The sequence below is a fragment of the Vicugna pacos genome, chromosome 9 (assembly GCF_048564905.1).
Source record: "Vicugna pacos chromosome 9, VicPac4, whole genome shotgun sequence".
NCBI classification, from domain to species: domain Eukaryota; kingdom Metazoa; phylum Chordata; class Mammalia; order Artiodactyla; family Camelidae; genus Vicugna; species Vicugna pacos.
The window spans coordinates 48378693-48403966 of NC_132995.1; the positions used below are offsets into that span (position 1 = coordinate 48378693).

General features: G+C 45.2%; 2 protein-coding genes across 4 annotated transcripts in view; one reads left to right on the forward strand and one right to left on the reverse strand.

Annotated features, from left to right (window-relative positions):
• Positions 1-5222, reverse strand: part of ADAMTS18 (ADAM metallopeptidase with thrombospondin type 1 motif 18) — a 543678-nt gene extending 538456 nt beyond the window's left edge. The window contains exon 1 of one of the 2 annotated variants that reach the window (XM_072967759.1): positions 5137-5222. The gene's annotated coding sequence lies outside the window, so the exon portion shown is untranslated. The remainder of the gene's footprint in view (positions 1-5136) is intronic. The other variant, XM_072967760.1, reaches the window with a different exon arrangement.
• VAT1L (vesicle amine transport 1 like) overlaps positions 1-24081 on the forward strand; it is a 124144-nt gene extending 100063 nt beyond the window's left edge. For both annotated transcript variants that reach the window (XM_072967764.1, XM_072967765.1), the window contains exons 8-9: positions 19081-19164; positions 22879-24081. In XM_072967764.1, coding sequence (XP_072823865.1) covers positions 19081-19164; positions 22879-22977 — 183 coding nt within the window. In that variant the 3' untranslated portion in view covers positions 22978-24081. The remainder of the gene's footprint in view (positions 1-19080; positions 19165-22878) is intronic.
• The last annotated feature ends 1193 nt before the right edge of the window (positions 24082-25274 follow it).

Below are 25274 nucleotides of genomic sequence, written 5' to 3' on the forward strand. Positions count from 1 at the left end.
GGGCCAACAGAAAAAAAAGGAAATGAACGTGAAGGAATATTTCAGGTATCACATCCTGCTGTGTCATTACTTCATCTCCTTTGAGCTGATAGGAAACCTGCAATATATCTTAGTTCCTATTTTCAGTTGGGAAGCTCCAGCTCAGCGTGGTTGAGTAACTTGCCCAAGGTCCTTCAGCACCTAAGTGACAAAGTTAGAATCAAACCTGTATCTGCCTGACTCTAAAAGCTGTATCTTACAGGGCTGTTGCAAGGACTGTTTAAATTATAAACCCACTCATTCATTCACATATTGATTAAACACCTATCTGAGGAAGAGAGAAGGCAATCTTAAGCAGAGCTGGAGGAAAAAGAAACAGCAAGTGCAAAGGCCCTGAGGTAGGAAGCAGAAGGAAACCTTTTTTTTTTTTAAAGCACCAATAAGACAAACACAGCTGGTGTAGCAGATTAAGTCAGGGAGTACTGTGGTCTGAATGTTTGTGTCCCCCTCAAAATTCAGATGTTGAAACCTAACACCCAAGGTGATAGTCTTAGGAGGTGGGCATTTAGGAGGTGCTTAGGGCACGAGGGCAGAGCCCTCATTAAGTGAGATCAATGCCCTTAGGAAAGAAGCCTCGAAACCTCCCTTGTTTCTTCCACCACATGAAGACACATCAAAAAGCATCCATGAACCAGGGAGTGGGCCCCCACCAGACACTGATCTGCCAGCACCGTGATCTTGGACTTTCAGCCTCCAGAACCGTGAGAAGTGAAGTTCTAATGTTTAGCAGCCACCCAGTCTACAGCATTTTTGTCATCACAACCCAGAAGGACTAAGACGGGGGCAGGGGGGGAATAGCAGAGGAGTTCAGAGAAGCAGGCGGAGGGTGTGTAGTCTGGGTGGGAGGCACAGTAGGAACCTGGGAGTCTCCTAGCTCTGATGGGAAGGAAGCCAGTAGAGTCCTGCAGGCAGGGGGATGATACAGTCTGATTTTTTTATTTTGAAAGGTCCTTTGTGCAGAATAGATGGCTGAGAAAAGGAGAGCAAGAGTAGATACGGGCAGGGTGATGGGGAGGCTCTGGAAGTCTTTCAGACAGAAGATGATGTTAGCATGGATGACAGTGGTCAAAAAGGGGAGGTGGAAATGGTCAGATGCGGTTTGGATATTGAGTCAACCAGACATATGGCAGATTGGATGTAAAGACTGAGGGGAAGAAGAGAATAATAATTTTTAAAAAACGCTGGATGTTTGGCCTGAAAAACAGATGAACAGGGCTTGTGGTGGGTAGAATCCTGGACCTCAAACACATCCATGTCCTAATCCTTGGAACCTGTGAACATGTTACTTTCTGTGACAGAAGGGACTTTGCAGATGTGACTACGTTAAAGATCTTAAGATGGGGAGATTTTTCTGGATCATAGAGGTGGGCCCAGTGTAATCGTAAAGGTCTTTATAAGAAGGAACAGGAGGGTCAGAGTCAGAGAAATGTGAAGATCCTGCTGGCTTTGTAGATGGAGGAAGAGGCCACAAGCCAAGGAAGGCAGGTAGAATCCAAAGAAACATTCTCCCTGGGGCACCCAGAAGGAACACAGCCCTGCTGACACCCTGATTTGAGCCTAGTGAAAGCCACTTTGGAATTCTGACCTCCAGAACTGCACAATAATAAACCTGTGTTGGGTGTAGCCACTAAGTTTGGGGTTATTGGTCACAGCAGCAAGAGGAAACTAATACAGTGGTGTGTGGAACAGTCCTTTGAAAACTGTAAGGTGCTAAACATTAACCACCATGAAAAACCAGGAATGACAACAGAGGGGACTGTCAAATGGAAGAGTACTTAATTGTGTGGGATTTAGAGCTTCGAAGCCAGGCAGAAGGTACCAATTTACAGCAGGTCCTGCATTAGACGATGGAGGTATAGGGTTGAGCAACAGGCAGGGCCAGGTCTCATGGAGAAACTCACAAGCTGGGGGACAATTTCATGGCAGCTTAATGAACCCACCTCTCACGTCACCTCTAAAGGGACTCTGATCTAGTTTTCATTTTTGAGTGAGAGAAAAATGCGTCAAGGTGCTCCATTCCCTTATGGTCCACAGAACATTTCTTCAGGCCCATCTTTTTTTCTTTTACTTCTGCCTCAACAATGGTTATTATTTCACTCGGTTCTGACTCTCATTCAAAACCAACCAAATGATTCATAGAGTGTATGGCATCTCTGAAAAAAATGATAAAAGTTTCATTCCAAGAGTGAAATTTCTTCTCAGTGGTATGAGATGTCTCTTCGTCTAATCCGGTAAAATTCTCAAGTGATAACCCAGATTTTTATGGAGTGCAATTAAGAAATGTCATTACTCCTTATTACAGATAATGAAATAAACTGGCAGGTAACAGAAATGATGTTCTACAGAATGACATCTCTTTGGGAAGTCAGGGGTAAGCAACATCTTCTGGGCACCAGGAATTTTTTTTTTAAACACTTTCTAATCAGAAGGACCCTGGAACCCTGTCCTTCCTCCACTCGTCATTCAATAATGTTCATAAGAAAACCTTACCCTTACCCCAAATCTCAGAGAGACACGGAGAGGGCAAGCGGGGGAGAGAGAGAGAATAAGGCTCAGAAAGGGAAGTGGGAAGCATGGGTAACAGGTTCAGATTTACTGAGTTGTGTCTACAGTCATCACTGCTGGGGACAGAACTGCTCAGTGAAATCAGTACTGGCTGTGAAGTCAAGCCGACCAGAAACCGAAGCTTCAGTGTTTCGATCCATCTCTAATAATACCTGTTTGCAGGGCTGTTGAGAATGTTGATCCAATGCTGTGTCTAAAGTGCCCGGCACTGTCTAAAGCATCAAAGATGCCTAATGAATATTCAGGTCACTCTCCAGAGCATCCTGCCTCTCCCGCTCTTCTTGACCCCTCCTGATTTCCTCCTCCAAGGGTCAGTGACATGGGGCTGGGTGAGGGGAAGGCAGGTAAGAAGTGGGAGGTGTGGTAAGGACGCAGGGAGATCGCAGCACTGATGACTTTTCTTGTTAAGTCCCTGGACTGATGGGGGAAAGACGTCATGGGTAGGGTGGGAGCTTCCAAACCCTGGATATTCCCGGTTACTGCGATATCCTGAGATTTAAGGTTAAAAAAACACTTGTACTTCTGTAGCCATACTTTCTCCACAATAAAACCCTCCGGAACAATACATATCCCATGTTAGAGATAAAGAAACCGAGGCTCAGAGTGGCTTCCTGACTTGCCCAGAATGACAAAGTTCAGTAAAATGAGTCAATCTTCCTAAATTAGGACGCAAGCAGCTCTTTCTGCCACACTGCACCTGCCTCCCACCTTCAGGTAAAAGCCAAAAGAGAAGAAGCCAAGTTCTGAGACCAGGAGAAAAACCTCTTGGACAGGGTAAGTTGGGTCTCTAGAGTCACACGAGTCGAGGAGACACACCGACGCCCCTACCAGGTGAGGATTCAAAAGAGGCTGTTAAGACAAAGGTTAAGAAGAGTTGACAGTTACCTAAGGAAATGTGCCCAAACACAGGAGACAAAACTATAATCTCTTGAAGGAAGATATTAAGTCATTGAAAGTTTAGGAACTAGGAAAGTGTGCAAAAATAAAAAGCAAAGCTCTGAACAGGAGGGATGTTTACGTATTTCAAGACCCAGTCAGGCACTGGAAAAGCCGCTGATACTTGAAGTGAATCTGAACCCACCCAGCGAGAAGACCACAGCTTGGCTCACACCTCCCTGCCCCGGCACTAGCCGGCAGGTCCACCCAACTTCCTGCCAACACCTGGGAGAGGTGACTGTAAGAGCAGGAAGGGCAGAAGCCTTCCTTCTATGAGCAGAAGCCACAGCTGCTCCCTCTAGAACACAGAGGCTGGGTTTCTCAAGGTGTGGACCCACTCCCGGGGCCAATTCCTGAGCCCTGCCTCCAAGCCAGCACATCACAGGTGATGGGAGAAGGGTCTGGGGTCTTCCACATGATCTGCTCCCTGGCGACCTTCATACCCACTGCAAGTTGGGAACCTCTGCTCTAATTCCTATTTTCTGACTCTCTCTTGCCTACCAGATCCAGATTCAGTTTACATTTATTGAGTTCCAATTATTTGCCAGGCTGTTTCAGGCATTTGAGCTACACCTGTCAAAACACTGACCAAAGAAACAATAACAAAAACTCCAGTGCTTACATTCTACTGTGTGGGGTGGATGAGTCAGGGAGGAAAATAATAAGCAATAAACCTAAATAAGCTTTTTTTCACTTTATATTAAAAGGTGACAGATGCTTAAAAAAAGAAAAAGAGACAAGAAAACTGGGAACAGGAGTGGCAGATGGGGGCAGAGGGGTGAGTGGGTTCAGGTGTGTCCCTGGGTGCTGAGGCTTCAGACCTCTGCCCTCTCCCCGCCCAGGGCCGCTCAGATCTGCCTCCTACTTCTAGAGGCTGCCTGGCCTGAGGCACCGCTGCCCCTCTAGGTCCCTAGGGTTCTGCCCACTGAGGACAGTGGGGTAACCCTTCCTTTGCTGGCTGGAATTTGTCACCACCTCTCCTAGCTTCTAACTGGCAAAGTGCCTGTTGGGAAAATAAGTAAAGGAAACGTCGTTTTAAATGTAGTTAGGAAGACCCGAAAGGGAGCTCTTTCCCAACACGTACCACTCAGCCGGCCTCACCAGCAGGGAGAAGGAAGATGAGAATTACTTCGACCAGGGACGACAGTTTTCACCTGGGAATTTTCGCTCCTGCTTTTAAAAGAAGCAAGCTGCCCCAGCAGCAACCTCTAACCGCGGCTTACAGCCAATGAGAAGCGCTCACAACGTCAAATTCTTCTACAATGAACTTTTAAATCAGACCAACAGCTTTGGAAAGAGGAAAACAGAGGCCCCCCCACCCCCACCCCGGTCCTGGCAGCGGCGTTGGCCACAGGTTCTGAGCCCGCAACCCGAGTGTCCAGTCAACTTTTCTTCAAAACAACCCTCCCCAATTCCCTCCTAAAAAGGAGGAACGGTCTGTTCAGACTTGCCTGTGTTTCACCTCAGCCCGCCTGATCCCCTCAAGTTGCAATTCTCAGCTCTTCCTGAATAAACCCATTTTGCTGGTAAAATAACCGGCTGTTTTGCTTCCGAGGTGGACACTGTCTGCACCTCTCCCTGGGACTGAGCACTTACCAGGTCTGCGGACTGCCGGAGGGACCGCAGCTTTATCGGAGCCGCTCTCGGCCCAGTGTGCGGCGCAGCCCGCGGGCACCCGCGCCCTCCCGAGCGCCCAGCGTTACGCACGCGCGTCCAGCCCTGCGTCCGTCCTACGTACGTACGTAGTACGTCCTTACGTACGTACATGGTTGCCTGGTAGATTAGAATCAGCTGTCGTGGGAGTCCTTCCACCAAGAAACCAGCAAGTTGTCCAATCAGGGCTCCCCCTCCCCTCCACTCCTGAGATTCGTTACAAATGTTTACCATCACACCAACGGTAACACAAGCCAGGCGCGCCACAGAGAAGCTTAATTCTGAAGCCCTCACCTTTTCCCAACCCCTGGTGACCTGGATGTGGTCCCCCTCTTGTTTCCTGCAATAAGTGCAAACCAAAGGACTTGAGGTTCTGGACCAAAAAGAGACATGGAAAGGCTTGGAATAATACAGACAGTGGTGACATACGGGATTACATAGGGTGAAACATTGCTGCACTCAATTTACTGTCTTGTATCTTGGGGCGGGGAGGGGGGTGTTGTTTTTTCCTAATAGTCATCACTCTCTTAGAAATCGAAGAGTTTCTAGGGCATTATAAATTCCAAGTATTTAGCAGAGCCAGCACTAAAATAGCTCATTAAAGAGCGTGGGTTGGAAAGAAGGATCACCAGTGTACTCAGCAGTGGTTTCTATCACTCTTCTTTAAGATGCAGTCATGGAAATGAGATCATCAGAATTAAGGACGTTGCTCAGTGCATCTCAAGTTTTTCCACACAACTTCTCCACGGCAGGAGACAGGGAATGAACATTCTCAGCAGTCTAAGGCTGTAGTCTGAAGAGGTTTAAACAAGTTCAAAATGGCATGGAAAGCATTAATTAGTGACATACTTATGAACGTTTTAACAGTCAGATCTTGGGAGGGTTGAAAGCTCTGATATGTAGCATTTGCTAATCTCCACGGTGTAAAATCTCCCCCTACCACGCCCTGGCCATGAAGAACCTGCTGTCAACTGATTAGCTAAATTCTTGAAAATTTAACCAAGAATTCTCAAGAACTGGTATAAGCCATGTTCAACATGACGTTAGCTTTAAAATTAATATGGATTTTTGCATTCAGCACAATGATACATCCATTCTTGATTAGAAAAAATATAATAGTTTTCTTTCTGCCTTCAAATGTTCTAGCATCATCTAGTACAGTATTTCCCAAGAGAGCTCTATTCTCACGTGTGATGACGTGGGGCAGGGCTTGAATATGGGATCACTTCACATTGAGTCACCCAATGAGAAACGTATTTCCTTTGCATTCCTCTCTCATCCTGTGATTAGGTCAAGAGTAAAGTCAGGGCTGCTAATACCCATTAACACCTCTTGATCACTCGCCCCCTCCCTTTTTAACAAAAGAGCAGACCTCAGGTTCAGGTGGTCAGGCAGGCAATGGCATCAAGCTGGTATATAATAAGATTTTTTTCCTTTTATGTTACTTACTATGTTTAGATTTTAATGGCAAATAATACTGATCCTGCCCCCTCTACTTACGGAAGTAGTGCAGAGTTTTCTTTTAAACATGTTACGAAATATGCCCTTTATACTAGGAGGAGGTACCTGGATGAAGCCAAAGTCACTTGCAATTAAGCATTCTTCAGAAGATGAGACCCAGCCTCTCGGGTAGGCTTGTAGGGCCTTCTGGGGGCAGAAAGGCCCGGAGGCAACATTAGCAGTTAACTCCCTTCCTGTGGGAGCTCCCGCTCCCATGCCGCTAAAGCAAACAGATTTAAATTCAAGCAGTATGTGCCATCACCCGCTGATTTGTAGCAGTTGCCAGTGTCCATGCTGTAAATATTCCCATCACGGCCGATTTCAAGCAACCAAGCAGACATCACTGAGCCGAGACTGCAGCAGAAATGCACACAGTCAGCTTTCATGGACCAGCAAGGACTGGCTCTGTTACCAGGTCCTTTCCAGATTCTCAGACAGCAATACCATAGAAATGAATATATCTTTTTCACAAGACTTTAAGGCAAGCAAAGATTTTTTTAAAATTTTTTTATTGAAGTATAGTTGATTTACGACGCTGTGTTAGTTTCTGGTGTACAGCAGAGTGATTCTGTTATACACATACATTCTTTTTCATATTTTTTATGATAGGTTATTATAAGTTAGTGACTATCTTTCCCTGTGCTCTACAGTAAGACCTTGTTGTTTATCTATTTTGTGTATAGTAGTTTGTATCTGCTGATCCCAAACTTCCAACTTATCCCCCCCTCTTAAAGCTTTTTATTAAAAGATAGCTTCTGCACAGGGGAGAAGGCTGAAAAAAGGGCCACCTCCCCAAGCAGAAGAGGTGAGTTGCTTTTATAACAAAAGGAAGGGTTTGTCTCATGATCACTGATCATGGATAAAAAAAAAAGACATAAAAAAATCTATTTTTCCATCACCTGACAATAACGCTTGTGGATATTTTGTTGTTTTTTTTTTCTCCCAATATTTTCTTTCTGGGCATTTGGGGGTTTGTTTTTATTTTCTTTTGTTTGAGGGTTTGACATTCTGTAGAAATTATAATCAGACTGTAAAAAATTTTGCAAGCTGCTCTTTTTCCCTGTTTTATAGACCCTTTCAGCATTTTAAATTTCATGGCCATGTATTCTTCCAACAAATGAATATGTCAGAGTTTACTCAACTGTCTCCCTGGAATCTAGGGTTTTTTTTTAAATTTTTATTGTGATAGCTGCAATAAATATTCTGGATATGAAGCTTTTTTTCCCATTAGTATTCCAGATGTAGGATTATTTCTTTAGGCTATATTCTCAAAAGTGGAGTTATTAGGTCAGAGAATTTTCAAGACTTTGCAAGGTGTTTTAAAGACCTCATAAAGACTCTGCAAACATTTCCTACACTACTTGGTGTGGCTATGACTTCAGGTTTTTATTAATGTTGGTGAACTGCCTCCCCAACTTCTACCAAACTCTGTCTGCTTGGGGACCTTCCCAGGTCTACCCTCCGCCATGACTCCAGAGTTGTCCAAGAGGGGCCCCTCCAGGATCAGTCCAGTAGGACCACCCTGTGAGCCCGTTTGGAACAAGAGTGGCCCAGCCACTCCATCCCCGACACGTGGCCCTGACGGCTCAGGCAGATGGGTCCTGAGCAGGAAACTGGCTGGAAGAAAAAAACCTCCCTCATCCACTGACTTTTTTTTTCCCTTCTATGTTGAGCCTGTTTTTGTCTCGTTGCCATGGCAACATAACCTCAAGGCTAATAGATACTCCTTGGTGCTTAGAGGAAAAAACTCAGCTGACAGACAGAGAGGAAGATGCAGGAAAGAAAAGGTTAGCCTCCGAAGCCCCTCCGTGCCGCTGTAAACCCGCAGAGATAATTAAAAATTCGACTTTAGAGTCACACAGACGCTGACAGAAGGAAGGTTCCAGGGCAGGCAAAGTCACCAGTTTCCAATGCTAATTAAAATGGACGAAGATAAATCAAATTACCTCAGCTCTTATCTCTGCTGGATGGAGAATCTTGCAAAACATAGGTCTTTTTAAAGGCGCTTTCTACCCTTTGGGGAATTATATGGCTTCCAAACAGCCTGAAATGATCTCAGAAGCCAGTGGGATTGACAGCCTCTCTCGATATCTCATCATCAAAGCTTGTCAGTTCCCCCTCCACAGTCCCCCTAAATCCCAGTTCTCCCTGGTCTCCCTGTTTCTCCCTGTCCCCTGCCCATCTGCAGGCATCCATCTCCAGGCCTTCTTCTCAAGACACGCCTCTGATTACATCCAAGTGAAGACATCTCCCGGCCCCAACCCCACCGAAGAGAGCCCAGCCAGCCCACAGCGTTCCCGCGCACAATGCGCCCCACACCAATGCTCACTCCCCTTCGTGAGCCACCCTTCCCCTTTCAGGACCCTGTACTGCATTTTCTCTTCCTGGAAAACGCTTCCCACCCTTAAAAGCCCTGGGCAAATGCCATTTTTCTCTAAAATGAGTCATTTCCTCCCCTGGGTTTGCCTGCCTCTCCATTCACACCTAGAATATAGCTCTTCCCACGCTCTCCCTCCTGGATGGAGGTGTCTTCCCACCTTGACAGCCTGGGGGTCTGTCTGGGGAAGGGGCTGAGTGCATTCATCTCCCTGAATGCTGCCTGGTCCATGCTAGGTGTCCAGTACTGGAAGTTACAGCCCTCGCAAAGCTGGGTTATTTGCTGAAACAGGTACATTATTCCATCTGGGAGGATGGAATAACACCTTGGCCTCCAGCACCAAACTTCTAAGGAACCCAAACTTCTCATTGATACCATTAGCATCAAACATATACAGTTGAGCATTTGGGGGCTGAAATTGTTGTTACAGTTGTTGCTTGGGGAACAAGGCTCAAAGTTCTTATTTTATAACCTTTTTGGAGAATTCCAAACATATTCAAAAGTAGCAATAGTAGAATGCTGACACCCCCCGCCCCTGCCATGTACCCATCAACGCAGCCTCTCTAATGATGAACATTTAGCCAATTTGTTTCCTTTGTTGACTCCCCTCCCCCACTATTTTTCTGGCATATTTTAAGGCAAATTCCAGACATGATATCATGTCTTCTGTCAATATTTCAATATCAGTCTAGTTGAAAATCCTAGCTCACTTCCCTACTATGTCTGTAATTTTAGGCAGGTTAATTAACCTCCCCGATCCTCGCATTCTCTATGTAAAATGAGAATAATTACAGCACATCCATCACAGGGTTCTAATGAGGTGAAAACGGACGATTTTACAGAAAACACTTGACACTTGGCATGTGCCCAGCTTGTGTGCTAAGTGGTCACTGTTAGCCACTAAGATCACTATTATTACTGAATCTATGGCACAGTCCCAAGTGTTTGGGACATGAAAGACACAGAAGTAAATCCATCAGTCACCATAGCTCTGGCAGTAGAAAGAGAGCAGACTGGCGTTTGAATAAACTGGAGCCCCAGAGAAATAGGAGGCTGGAAAAATCACTCTGGAGGGAGGTGATGTCTTGAGCTAGACAGTAATGGAGAGTGGAGAAAGCAAAGACCTCCTCTGACTGGCTAGCTGTAGCGGGGCAGGTGTTTTCTACAATTAAAGATTGAATTTATATTTTGGTGGCCTGAAGAGAGGAAGTTAATGGAGGGGAGGAGGTGTGAGATAATTAGTTTCCTCTTAGAGACATTGTCTTTACAGTACTGACAGGACGTCCTCTGATAGGGCATCCTCTGATGGGACGTACTCTGGTGGGACGTACTCTGACGGGATGTCTTCTGATGGACTGTCCTCTGATGGGACACCCTCTGATGAGGAATCTTCTGATGAGGCATCCTCTGATGGGGCATCCGAGAAAAGACACCTGGCACATGAGGCTGCTGGGTGACAGCACAGGGCTTCTCTTGTATAGCTGGTGGTTCGCTTTACTTTAAAGTCACAACCCTGTGAAAGGCTCCAGTCCCCAGGCCCCCACGAGCTTCCTCCTATCCCTGCTCTGTAACCTTCCTTCCCTATTGTGACGATCAAAGAGGAGTTGGTGCTTTAACCACCATCACTGTTAAAACTTACTCTACATGAACACATGCTCAGTCTGGACATTTTTGAAAAACACAGAAAAATATGGTCTTACTTCTGCGTGGAATCTAAACTGTCAAACTCACCGAAGTAGAGAGTGGAATGGTGGTTGCCAGAGGCTAGGGGGAGGGGGGGAGGGAGTTGATGGTCACAGGGAGCAAAGTTTTATGCAAGATAAGTAAGTTCTGCAGATCTGTTATACAGCATAGTGGCCATAGCTAACAATACTGTATCGTACACTTAACATTTGCTAAGAGGGCAGAGCTTATGTGAAGTGTTCTTACCTCAATATAATAACTATAATAAAGGAGGGGGGAGAGAAAACTTTGGGAGGTGATGGATCCATTTATGGCCTTGCTGATGATGGTGCTTTCATGGGTGTACACTTATCCCCAAACTCATTGAGTTGTAAACATTAATTAGGTACAGCTTTTCACATGACAATTATACCTTAATAAAGTGGTTTTCAAAATAAATAAAATAAACAATAGACTAAAGTGTAATGGAGAAAACAAAAACTAGCCATAACGCTACCACAGATATACTCCCCACCACTGAGAATTAGCTGACCCAAAAGTCCACACTTCCTAGGTGGAGCAACTCTTCAAGAGAGAATGGAATAAGTGTTACAACCAAGGAACAATCATGGTGTGTGGAAGTACAGAGGAAATCACACATTCTGAGTTCTACGAAGCGGTACCCAGGACCCCATACCTCCCTTCCTCTCCACCTCCCGCACCCTCCCTGGCTCCATGCTTGGCAACTGTGCACGAAGCCCTGGAGTTCCACTGAGATCAGTTTGCAGCCTGGCTTCTCCAAATCCTACTGTTTAACCTTGGGCAAATCACTTAACCTTGCTAAACCTCAGTTTCATCTCCACTGTTCTCCACGAGCAACAGGGACTCAGGAAGAAAGGGTAGAATATTTTGAAGCAGCCCTGATTGACAGTCTGACAAACTCCCACTGACCTCACAGGGTTGATGTAATGAAATGAGATCATACAGAGGAGGTGCTTGGCTCGGTGCCAGCACCTGCTAAGCCTGTGTCACATGTTAGCTGCTGCGATAATAATGAGCAATGGCCCCCACCACCCCCTGGAGGTACCACTTCTGCCTCTTCCTTTAAATGTACCTGATTTTTAGATTCAACTCTCTCCTTGAGACACTTCCCTTCTTCTAATAGAACCTACAGGCAGGTGGTGACTCTCAAATCACTACGGTCCTAGGTCCGGAGCCTCTCACCCTCCCTTTCTTTCCTGTCTAAGTGGGAGGATCCACAGGAAACCCCACTTCAGTCAAAGTGATGGAGAACCAGCATTCTATAGGAGCACTTTGCAAATGTCTCTTAAACAAACGCAACCACTCTGTTATTTCCACTCCTTACTTAAGAGCATCCCACAGTCCCCAGACATCTTGTCCCAGGCAGATCTTCCTCTGTTGGCCACCTCTGATTTTGCACCGAAGGCACCCTAACCCTTGTCTAAATTACAGCTAAGTCTACATGACACAGTCAATGTTATCTCAGTTCTCTTAGGTACTAAAAAATACCCTCAAACACCTGCAAACCCTTTCTTTCAAAGCCTAAGGAAAGGTCACCTCTGCCTTCTAAACCGTACTTTCAAAATTGTCAGCAGGTCTAGCTGTCATCCCTTCGAAAAGATGAGAACTTTCAACACTTTGAAAGTCTTTGACCTCCTTACCGTTCTAAGCATTTTGCATAGCTCTCGTGTTTGACAGTTCCAGGTGAAAACCTTCAGGCATCGTGGAATTGAATCGTTATCAGTCTGGGAACAAATAAAACCAGTATTGTCTGGAAGCAGGGGAGTTACATCATTAGGAAGGAACTGGAGTTCTCCAAGCAGAAATAAGAGTTTCTCTCCCTGGTTGGAGGGTTTTGCTAAAGGACTGAAGGCAAGAATCAGCCGAAAACTGTATTCTGTAAGTTCCACCATTGTCACGTGGCATTTCCAGAGTGGCAGGAGCTCATGTTATGATGTAACCCATCTCCATTGGACCTGAGGCTCTTCAGCAATTCAAGAGGATTTTCAAAGCGTAATGACCATCATCACTGTCTGTGCTCTTGTGGCATCAGTGACTCATTCTCTGAGTAGAGCAATATTTCCTCAGATTATGTCTACATCCTTCTCTTTTGCTGAGTGACTAACTTCTACTAGAGCTTCAAGCCTCCGTTTCAAAGTTACTTCCTGCTGGTAGTTTTCCCTGGTTTTCATCCTTCTCCCAACCCCAGCTGCTTCTTTCTGTGTCCATCACGCTTCAGGCATCTCTCTTAAAGACTGTACCGTAGGCATTTTTCTGCAGGGAACGGACACCCTCTCACGCGTTTTTTAATCCTCCTCCTCAGACCTCACACTTTGGAATAAGCATCCACAGAGTGTTCACTTCAATTCTACTCTATCATGCAAATTCAACACTGGGGACTATTGTTCAATAAAGTAAAACACACATTGGAGGCAATTCTCTAGACTTCTTTTTTCATCTTTTGCTTCAGTTCGAAATACAATTGGACAAGAATATATAGTTTGGCTTAAATGTGGATTGTAGATTTCTGCTGAACATTCTGGCTTTTGGTTCAGTGTTTAGTTCATTTGAACTCATCATGACCATGATACATATTTAATCAACAAAGTCAGCATCATCCAAGTACCCAGAGGAAAAGGACCAGTTACTTCATCCAGATTCTATTGCCTTGATCTTCTGCCTTCCCTCTTCCTCACTCTCCGATTGTTCTTTATTCTCCTAAGCCAGCGCTCCTACCCCTGGCCCCTTAAAAAAATCCCCATTGGCCGTAATGTGGCCACGCAGATACTTCTCTTAAAATAGCAATTTACTGTTTCATTCCTTTAAAAGTATCAGCTATCCATGCAGGGCCAGAACTAGAAATGGGTCAAGAGAGGTGACTTGGGTACAAAATTTATGGAGACATTCACTCTCAGGGGCTGAACCACCACTGGAATGACCCTGAGATTGATTGCCTCTTTAAATGCCCCACTCTCGTCCGCACTATACAGGATTGCAAAGGCCCATAGGCAACTAATCTCAAAAGAAGTTGTGTCTACCTTCTCAGTCGGTCAATCCACGGTCCCTGACATTTTATTTTTTCCATCATTCTTCCACGTAGATCAAAATCTCGGGGCTCACTCACTCTAGACTCCTGCAGCTACTTAGTGCACAGAAGTTTCAGATTTCACGTCTACCTGCAATGAGTGTGTTACTTTTCAACACTCACCTTGGATTTTAAGTAATCATCAATCCCTCCCAAAGATGGACATCATTAATATGATTCATCTTCCAGAGACGACTTGGGTAGAGGAGCTTCTTTATTAGAGTATTACTCATTTCTTCTTTTTCAAAGCTTTTAATTTATCATCTAATAGGCACAGTGATCCGTGAAATAATTCGTCTTTATTTTTTTTCCTATTCTAGGTGGCTAGGCTTATTACTATTCAGAGCACAAGCCAAATGCTTTGGTTATTAAGTGGTAGCATTTGTACCCTAATGAATTTGTGCCTTTCACACCATTCAAAAGGAAATTGAGTATGGTGAAATGTTAAATGAGACCCCCCAAACAAAGGCTGAGCATTGTTAACCCTCATTACTCAAGTGTGAAGGAACTGACCACTCAGTTACAAGGTGACTGGAGAGTGTAGATTTGTCTGATCTGCTATCGGCAACTGCATCCTTGCAAACTCTTTGGAGTGTAGAAGCAATGGCTCCAACCAACCTTCCCAGCATCTTGCCCCACATTCACTTTCGTTCATTTTCCTCATGCCCACTAGCCTTTTTGCAGTATGCCCTTTCATATTCTGCTCCCTCTGCTTGGAATGGTCCTCTCTCCCCTCTTGTCTGAGCTATATCCTACTCATCCTTTAAATGCCAGCCCAATGATCACTTCTTCAGAGAAGTGTTTCTGGATCTTCCCAGCCAGGTCAAGTCCCCTATTAATGTCCTCAACACCATCTTAGAATTCTCAAACGGCAATCTTACATTTACTTGAGTCATTCCTTGATGATTCAAGTCTGTGTCTCCTGGAAAACCTGGGAGGATCTCATAGGTGTTGGCTCGCCATCGTCTTCCTGGTCTTCTAGAAACCCACCTCTCTGAGTTCCACTACAGACAAAAATAAGAAAAATAAGAATGACCACCACTATTGCTCCTTTGTGAACTCGTGCAGCTGGTGGCAACTATATTAGGCAATGCCAGGTCTGCTAGACTTGTCTCTCTTTTTTTTTTATAATTTAAGTATAGTTAATCTATAATATTATGTTAGTTTCAGGTGTACAGTAAAGTGATTCAGATATATACATATATATATTCTTTTTCAGACTCTTTTCCATTATAGAGTATTACAAGATATTAACTATAGTTCCCTGTGCTATACAGTAGGTCCTTGTTGTTTATCTATTTTATATAGAGTATTGAACATCTATTAATCCCAAACTCCTAATTTATCTCTCCCTCCTCTTTCCCCTTTGGTAACCATAAGCTTGTTTTCTATGTGAGTCTATTTCTGTTTTGTGAATAAGTTCATTTGTATTATTTTTTTAGATTCCACATACAAGTGATATCATATAATATTTGTCTTTCTCTGTCTGATTTACTTCACTTCATATGATAATCTCTAGGTCCAGCCATGTTGCTGCAAATGGCATTATTTCATTCTCTTTTTTTGGACTGAGTAATATTCCATTGTATAAATATACCACATCTTCTTTATCCTGCCATCTTGATGGACATTAGGTTGCTTTCATGTCTTGGCTATTGTAAATAGTGCTTCAATGAGCATTGGGGTGCATGTATCTTTTTGAATTAGAGTTTTCTCCAGATATATGCCCAGGAGTGGGAATGCTGGATCATATGGTAATTCTATTTGTAGTTTCTTAAGGAACTTCCATACTGTTGTGGGTATGTAAAATTGGTGCAGCCGATACCGACTTTTCTCTTGAATTCGATGGGAAAAAGTTCCAAGCAGAAGAGTGCCTTAGAAAAATCTCTCTGGTAGCCACAAGGGAGACAAGTAGTTTTCTGGAGGCTGTCACCCCTCTTCTGCTGGGTGCTGTCATCGACCCAGGCACCTGAGTTTATAAACTGGTAACTTGGGAGCAAATCTCTCTTTGCAGAATGGACCCTTTGATGATGTTATCGGAGGGGAGTTTGGGGGTACAGACAGCAGAGCCCCATTCTGGGTTTTTCCAGAGTCCTGAAAAGGGCAAACTGCTCTTGTGATTCCCACAGGGTTCCCACACTGTTCTGACTGCAACCTGTGACAGACCCATTCGATTTTTCATCTTTGGATTTCTCATCTGTTGAAACTGTGATGCCTATGCTCACCTGAGAGGTTTGAGGTGCAGATAAAATGAAGCAACACATGTAAAACACCTCATGCTGTGCCTCATAAAGAATTGATCACAATATGGTAGTCTCTTTCCTTCTAAGACTTGTCATAAAGGACTCTCACATCTCCAAGAGCAGCCCAAGAGGATATAAACTCAAACAGCATGACTGGGGATCAGACTCCTAACCCTTTCTCCACCCCTCACGTAAGGAACTTCAAGGAGTCAGCTCATTTCAGAAAGAAATGTCTAAAAAATATGCAGATCAGAGCCAGCCCTGCAGGGGATTATTTTCCAGCATCACAATAAGCTTTAACTGGTAAGAAAACAACTTTTCTGTTACCCTGGGCTCTACCTTATTGGAGAAGCAGCTTAAAAACTGTTCCTAATCTCCAGGGAGTTTCCAGATGCTTAATAACTTGCCAAGGTTATAGCCAACTGAATTCTGAGAAAGCGTTAGGTGAGAACCAGAGGAAGCAGCACAGTCTGGGCAGAACTGGGAAAAAGCATCTGTTTTTCAAGACAACCCTGAGTTTGAACTACAATTCTGTTGCCAAGAGCCATGTAAGCTTTGGACAAATTGTGTATATCTTTGAGCCTCAAAGTCCTTATCTGTAAAATGGGTACAATATAGATCTTGCAGGGAAAGAACGATATATTCAAGGTAAGAACACATTAGTTATCTATTGCTGCATAACAAATTATCCCTAAAACTTATTGGCTTGAAGTAACATTTATGATCTCAGTTTCTGGGCAGGGCTTAGCTGGGTGTTTTGGCTCAGGGTCTTTCCCCAAAGTTTCAGTCAAGGTGTCATACAATGCTGTGGTCTCATTTCAAGGCTAGACTAGGGCAGAACCTGCCTCCAAGTGCTCTCGTTGGCTGTTGGCAGGATCCAGTGCCTCTTGGGCTTTTGAACTGAGGATGCTGGTTCCCTACTGGCTGTTGGCTGGAGTTCTCCCTCCATTGTTTGCCATGCGTCCTCTCCTTCGTCTGCTGATAATATGGCAACTTGTGTCATCAGATCAAGAAGGTAAGAAGAGTCAGAGCAAGAACGAGACTGCAAGATAGAAGTCACAGTTTTATATAACCTAATCCTGGCAGTGACAACCCGTCACTTTGGTTGTATCCAGTTGGTTAGAAGCAAGTCACTGTGTTCAGCTCACATTCAAGGGGAGGGGACTACACGTGGGTGTGAGTATCAGGAGGTAGTTGGGAGCCGTTTTAGAAGCTGTCTGCCGTGATATTTAAAGATTCTCAGTCAATAGAAGCTATTGTTATGACCAAATACAAAAGCACTTGGAAAGTGACATTCAGCACAGAAACTGAAGAAATCTCCTGGATTATGCATCAGGGTCAGGAAATTTAACAATCATATGACACTATCAGTCTGTAAGGAGGTTCATTCTAACCAGTGCCAGATTGTCTGAAGACTGCATTTAAAGATACATTTAATTTATATATATCAAATACTGGTTTGATAACATGTTACCAAATAACAATGTTTGGACGTTAGAGTGAAAAGGCATCCATTTCCCCTACATAATGTTTCTTCACATCTCTCAATGTTTTTCTAGTTATTTTAGGACGTCCATGTTTTTATGAGGATGTAAATAGGAATATGCAACTCCATTTTCTCATTTAACAATATAATAAAGGCATTTAATCCTACTGTACATTCTTTATAATTAGCACTTAACAGCTACATAACATTTCCACTCAGTAGATAAATGTAAGAGCCATGGTTTACTTGGCCATTCCTTTCTTCGGTGACATACAAGATACATCAATGTTTTGTCACTGAAAGCAACGCTGCGCCTGAGTATCTTTTGTCAGATTAGTTTTTTGCCCCATAACTTGAATTATGTCTTTAGGATAAAGTCCCAGAAAAGCACTTTGAATATGCACATTTTAATGGCTCTGTCAAGTTTTTATTCAAATGAGAAGATGGCTTTGTTTTTTATATAAGCAAACACTGATCCATCAGCCCCAGATTGAGTTCCTCAATGCACACCTTAGCTTATTTTTAAAAATTTTTTTAAAAATTTAAACCATGGCATCTAGCTTATAAGCAACACTTAGTGAATATGGACTGAATGAATGCGTAAACAAAAATATTGAAAACTCTGAGACTTAGGGAAAAATATTTCGACTAGATCTATTATTACTTTTTTTTTTTTTTTAAGCAAGAGATGTTGTATTTCCATGTAGATTTCACGAAGAGATGTGGAGGACTTACCCATGCCTAGCACTGGCATTCTGCTGCCCTTTCCTTATCTCATTTAATCCTCATAGCACCCCCTACAGTTCATTCTCCACACAGCAACAGAATGAAATGTTCAAAGCATAAATTAGATTACATTACACACTTGCTTTTTTTTAATTTTAAAGTCCCAGGAGGCGTCTATGTACTGGTCTGACAGACTCCCATCATTCGAAAGGAAACAGAAGGTCCTCTTCACTGGGGAGAATACTATTTCTGGGAAAATCTCTACTTAGACGGAAACAAAATTCCACCCAACAACCAGGAACCACGGGAATTTTCCTGAATGTAGTTCAGCTGGGGTAATGGGTCATTTCAGCCAAACCATGAATCAGAGTTATATAACATTTAGGTAAGCTGAGGACAAATGACCCTCGAAAAATAATTTTATTGTTCAAAAGTTACTCTGGCTAACGTGTCCTGCCTCTCAGCAGCTTGTAACTCCTGGAACGCCGCAGGACCCTCCTCTCCCAGATATTTTTTTTAAAAGGAATGTTCATCTTTCATTTCTGGAGCTGTCACTCTCATTTTTCAGACCCAGGGAACCAAGTTGCTTGCATAAGATCAGAGAGTGTGAGTGACAACCAGAATTTATTTGTACCCGCTGTTGGAAAGCACCGCCAGCTTAGTTGCTAAACTTGAACCGCAGCGCCTCCTGGTGGGCAGCAGGTGGTTTGACTTTTCGAGGCCCTATTTTCACCTGGGCGACATCTCCCCTAACCCGTGCTACTGTTTTTCTCTCCCTGTCTCTCAGGTGAAGGAGGCCATGCAGCGGATTCACGACCGAGGAAACATCGGCAAGTTAATTCTGGACGTGGAAAAGACCCCGACTCCACTGGTGAGTGAAAAGCAGAGGGATCCGTTCATTTCAACACCAGAGGGTCCATCAGGTGGCACAGAGAGAAATACAGGCATGTCTCTGCTGGACCAGGGCTGCTAGAGGAGACCAGCGGTAATCAAACCACTGTGCAACGAGGGGTTAGTCACAAAGGGGATGAACGCTAAGAAGGAAAGGAAAATGCTTCAGTGAGAAGGTTTCAGGAGCAATCCGGGGGCAGTCGGGAGAGAACAGAAACAATGACTATTACACACGCTCTCTCGGCTGCCACGAGTGGGAGCGATTCCTGGTGAAATTTAATAAATCCACATTTAGGTACCTAACGGAATGATGCCAACTGCCTCTGAGATGCCTCCTGCTTTTGTCTTACCAGGATAACAGCCTTACATGCAGGGACCCGCACCAGGAGTGAGGCATGTAGCACTCATATCCCAGACACTCTTGCAAAGGTCCCGTGAGGGGGCTCTGCAGTGTGGCGGTCGACACACAGACTCCATGAGTCCAGAGCCCACCTCCGAGCCCCTGTGTGTGACCTGGGCAATTCCTTTGCCACTCTGGCTTCAGTCCGCTGTCTATAAATTGGAGATGGATACATTCTCATAAATCACTTAGAATGACATGCATAAAACATTGTCTCCTACTTACTAAGTTCTAGGAAAGATTTAACCAAGAAAATACCTAGGAAGTGTTTTTTGGTTTGTTTTCTCACAAGTTTAGTCTTAGAGCTGCATCAGTGGTTGATAAAAAAGGAAGAACTATAATCTTGGCCTGTTTTAGGCCAATGTGTATAATTTTTCAAAAGCGTCCCTTAGCTTTTGCAACCAGAATATGGTTTGGGTATTATGGCCACGTTACGCAATGAAGGACGATTTAATGAGAGGATGTTTTATAAAGTGTAAGTAAGGTAACAATATGCATACATTTCCTAATGCCTGCTAGGCTCCAGGACTGGGCCAGCAAATGTGTGAAGGCAGATGAGGGGTCAAGGTTAGGGAGGAGAAGGGGGCAGGGATCCTGGGTCTTCTGTGCACCTGCATTCTGTTCTTGTGACCAAGTTTCTTTCAGCCCCATCAGTAGACGGGGTCTTGAGCCATCTTGTACAGCTTATTGCTTCCAAACAAAATAGTTGGTACTGGCTTCCTGCTTGTCCACTACATGTGAGGTCCTGCTGACCTGAGGGCTTCTAGGAAGTCCTTTTTGACCACATAGGGATTCTCAACAGAGCAGGAGCTGAAAAGCCCACCTTTCAGGGTGAGAGTCTAGACCCTGCCTTGGCATATGTCACTTTCCTTGTTCCTGGATCTCAGGAGGGCTTTGACCCCTGGTACTTAATGATGATGGAAAATGGCCCAAATCAGATCTGTGATATTTGGAACATTTCTTGGTGGAAGGGACCCTATCCCATCTGGTTGGAAGATTAGGCTCAAAGGAGAGGGAGCAGGTGGTCAGATCATTTCTAGGGTGAGCAGCAAATGGGCAAGGGTCAAGGCACAAGGTCAAGGCTCTGCAGGAACGTGTCATTCCCTACTGAGCAGATGTGGGCACAGGAGGCAGCAAGGGGCTCCCAGAGGCATTTTCTCCCATTGGAATGACCACTTTCAGAGCTCAGGCTGAGTCAAAGGCCCTGAACCTGCAAAACTGAACATGCCACAGGGCACACACCCGCCTCTAGAAACTCTCTGGGCTGTGAGGCGTGGGGGCAGCATAAGGGGAAGGGGAAGGTAATTGCTGCTGACGGCTCTGGAAGTGGATTTGCCAGGAGGCACCCGAGCATCTCTTCATCCTGGGGCTTTCTCTGGATGAGGCTGGGCCAGAGCAGAGCTGGGCTCTTCTTATAACATGCATGGGGTCAGAGCTGAGAAGAGGCTGCTTCCTCTCAACCCCACTGTATCAGAGGGCAGCCCTGCCCCGGTCCCGGCCATCTAACCAGTGCCCGGGAGAACGATGGTGACCTTCTCCGCAGGCTGCTGACCTCTGCTGCCCCACAACTTCTTTGGTTACAGCACCTCTGAGTCTCCCTCTGCACTGCTGTGAAATAGAACTAACAGCAGTAGTGGTTACTGTTGCTACTTTGTCGTAATTGTTGAGAACAAGGAGGGATGGGCATGACCCACCCTGCACATTGGTGAATGTGGAATGCGTGCTAATAAGGGAGAGCTCTTATGACTATGTATTCATGATTCTAAAAGTATGCATTGCATACTTACTGTGGTCAGGCACTGTGCTAGTTGCAGGGTTAAAACTGGAGGGAAACAGGAGACCAGGTCATCTCCCATGGGGTACAGTTCCCACAGGGGGGCAGGTGGACATCAGTCATCAAACCAGACAGATAAATGAGGCACTGCAGCTATGGATTCGTGCCACAAAGAAGGGCTCACAATAGGGGATTGTTCCCACTAGGGAAATCTGGGAGGGCTTCCCCGAGGAAGTGGGCTGAGCGCTAAAGGACAAGCAGGCATTCAGTAGGCAGGAAGGTAAAGAGATGGTGCCTAAGGAAGAAGGCACAGTGTGTGCAGTGGCCGAGAGGGGAGGTCCAGCTCCAGGTCAGACACGTGGTTGGTGGTGGGTGGGTGGGGAGGATGGGAGGTGGGGCTAAAGTTCAGGGGCTGATTCCTGTTGGTAAAAATAAGTTGTGAGAGCAGGAAGGGACCCAGGTTTGGGAGGTCTGGAGGTCAAGGTAAATTACCTAGATCAGGACCCAGGAACAGGAAAGAAATCTGAGGCACTGTTCATAGAAGGGGCTGCAAATGGTTAGGACCAGGATGTTTCGAGCATCTGTCAGATGCTTCAGATACATCATTTCTCTCTTTCACTTGGTTCACAAGACAACTTTACAAGGTGGGTTTATCCCCATTGTAACAGTGGAGGAAATGGAGCTGTGCCAGGTACTGGTGAGGACAGGTAGGTAGGTAGATGGATGGATAGTTGGATGGATGGACAGATGGATGAATAGATAGATAGATAGGACCAGAAAGAGTCCCACAATTTCACAGAAAGGATGTACCAGTGGGGAAATATAGACAGCAAAGGAGATACACATTTGTTAACGTTGTTCTATTGCTCTTCTGGATTGTAGCAAGTGACAGCATCGGGATTTAAACCCTGGACGGTCTGTTCAGTGGATGCTGTCAGTACCCCCATGCCCCTCAGCACTCACAATTCCCCTGCACACTGGCGGTATGCTACTCCTGGCCCCTGGCCCTCTCTGCCTGGGAGCCTCCTCTGGCCACAGGAGATGCTTGGGTTATGCACAGAACTGGCCAGAAAGCCAGGGAGATAACCCACCTGCAGCCTTCCCTGGCTCCTTCCTGGCTCATGTGGGGCAACCGAGAGGCATGTCCCTCACTGCCCCCTAGTGGTCCCCCAGAGGACTGAGCCCCCGTTGCCTGTGGCAGGAGCTATGTATTAACACATCCTATACTGGCTTCCTTGCCGTTTCTGTCTCCTTTCCTCACTCCTGATCTCCCTGGGGTCATCTCTCAAGTCCTGGAATCACCTCCCTGATTCTAAATACTTGCACTCAAATGCTATGTCAGAGTTTGCTTCTGGGCGTGCTCAACATAAGTCAGCTAGTACCACACTGCCTTCCTGGGGAAGCAGGCGACCCTACGCTTAGTCCTCAGAGAAGTCCTACCCAAAGGGCTTCATCAGATGCTTGAAGAAGGTAGGAGACAGACTGCAGAGCCCTCTCAAGCATCCTCTGTTGAATTACAGATGGCCAATGACAGCACGGAGACCAGCGAGGCTGGCGAAGAGGAGGAGGACCATGAGGGTGACAGCGAGAACAAGGAGAGGATGCCCTTCATCCAGTAACCCGGGACCTCGGCAGGAGGACATGCAGGATGGTTTGGAGGAAGAGGAGCTGGCTGAGAAAGCTCTCCTGTGCCCCAGTGAACAAATGTTGTAGTCCAGTGAGTGTTGTGTTTGTCTGCAGTCAGCTGAGCTAAAAAGCTGTTGATTACCGTTGTTTCTGAAATTAAGTGCCAATCCCATTCCATGCAGTATTATGTCCCTCCCCGATCTGTGTGTGACACTACCCGCTCCCCTGTTTCAAAACCGTCCATCTTTGGGTCCTTCTCGACAGTTCCAGAACAGCCTTGCAAATTAATATGAGCCCACAGGTCCAGTGCTTAAGAGACCAGACCTGGGCAGAGACAAGTTTGGAAGGAGAGGTGTTATCACAGAGCACTGTCCAGATCCTCGAGTTCTTCAGGCCAATGACACTTTCTGCCACCAGCCACCCGTGCTTTGGACAAGAGCACTTGCCAATTTGGCTGGCAGGAAGAGGGTAGGCCAGGAGATGTTTCCACGAGCCCTTAAGTTTAGGATCTCTCCAAGCAGTATTTCCTTTCTTTCCACTTAAGAGGCAACCTCCCTACACTCCTTCAGTTGCTTCATGGTCAAAAGGTTGAACCATCCTCCTCTCAACCTCTGATTCTGAATCCCTTCACTGGTTCTTAGCCAAAAACATTGGGAAAGAGATGTGGATTTTTCAAGGATAGAAGATGGGTCAACAACCCACATGTGAGGACCAGCCCCAGAGATTCCTCCTCTGAAACCATGTCTCATGAGCAAAATCCCCCTTCTGCCATATATAGTCTATTTTCATTTTAAGAAAACTCACGCGGTGTGGGACTATTTCAGAAGTCATTACTCAGACACGCCTATGTTTGCTTGCTTGCCATTGGCATGACCAATTTTGTTCTTTTCATTTCTTGGTACTGAATAGTCACCTTTACCTTGACTCCCCCTTTGTAGACCATATCTGGGGGCAAAATATCAATGAGTATCTTTTTTTCTTGCCAAAGCAGGTTCCAACATGTAACAAACTCTCATGATACAGAAGGTTGATGTTTAGTGTCTGATGCCCAATGTGCAGTTCCTCTCCTCTGAAATATAAAATTATGGTGCAGACTCTTTGCAAGGCCCTGCTTTTTGGAAATCAGGGACCAGATTACTTGATTGTACACCCCTGATTAATTTTCCAGCTCCTCAACCCTTATAAGAATCCCACCCCCAACTCCCACCCTACTTGACGTGGCTTGAGGTGAACAGTTCCTCTGGAGGAAGAGAAAGAGGCTCAGTGTCTCCATGGAGGTTTCCCCTAGTCCTACTGGCCCAGAGGGTGGACTCCATCACTCCTAAGGCAAGCTGGAGACACAAGGAGCACGCATGGTTAGAACCCTAACTCACTTGCGTTCTAGAAGACATCGGAGGGTTCCTACAGTTCCTGCATTGCCCGATCTCTCCACCAATGAGCCTCAGGGTACACCTCACTCTTCCCCCAAGTGATGGCAAGGAATGCATTTCAGCAGTGACCTCTTTTAGTCCCTAAGTCTGTTTATAACAATGTCACCTCATTAATCATGGTCTTTTTTTTCCTATCCTAAGCTTGTGATGATGACTTATTTATGCCAAATATTTATCTGAAGGAAGTGTCCTCATTGTGAATGTACCTGTAAGCTGTGAAGGTAAGGAAGCCACCTGATGAGCAAAGGGATGAGAGTATCTCAAAAGATGACACCAACATCCATGTGTCTTCCTACCCTGGGACTTGCCGATATTCCAGTTCAGGGCCATTTAGGAAGATAATGTGGAGATTGTGGGCCCCCCAACACTTTTGCTAAACGCTGCATTATTGGTCATGTTTTGCCCATAACCAAGATGACAGTCTTAAGAAGAACCACTACCCAAGTGACATTCCTGGTAAACTGGACAGAAATGGCATTTTCTAGGGCTGGGGGAGCAAAGACCCACTGGCCATATCAGGGCCTTCCTCTTCCAGGTGGAGCCCTCCATTCAGAATCCAAGTGGCCTTTGTTATGTCCAGAAGAGAAGCATGGAAAATCTTTCTTCCCCAAATCCACTTTCCAGCTATAACGTTAAGACAGTAATCACAAATTATGCCGGTTAGGTAAAGGAAACCCTTTTGTTTCCTCAGGATACAGAATGAGAAGTGAGAGTTTGACCAACAAGATCAATTTATGCCATGAAGACTAGGAAAAAAAGTAAAATCTCAAAATTAACCATTTCGCACACTCTCGTTTGAAGCATCTCCTTTGCTGTCACGTGATTGTTTTTCTGAGGGAAGGGTAGAGATTGTCTCAGTT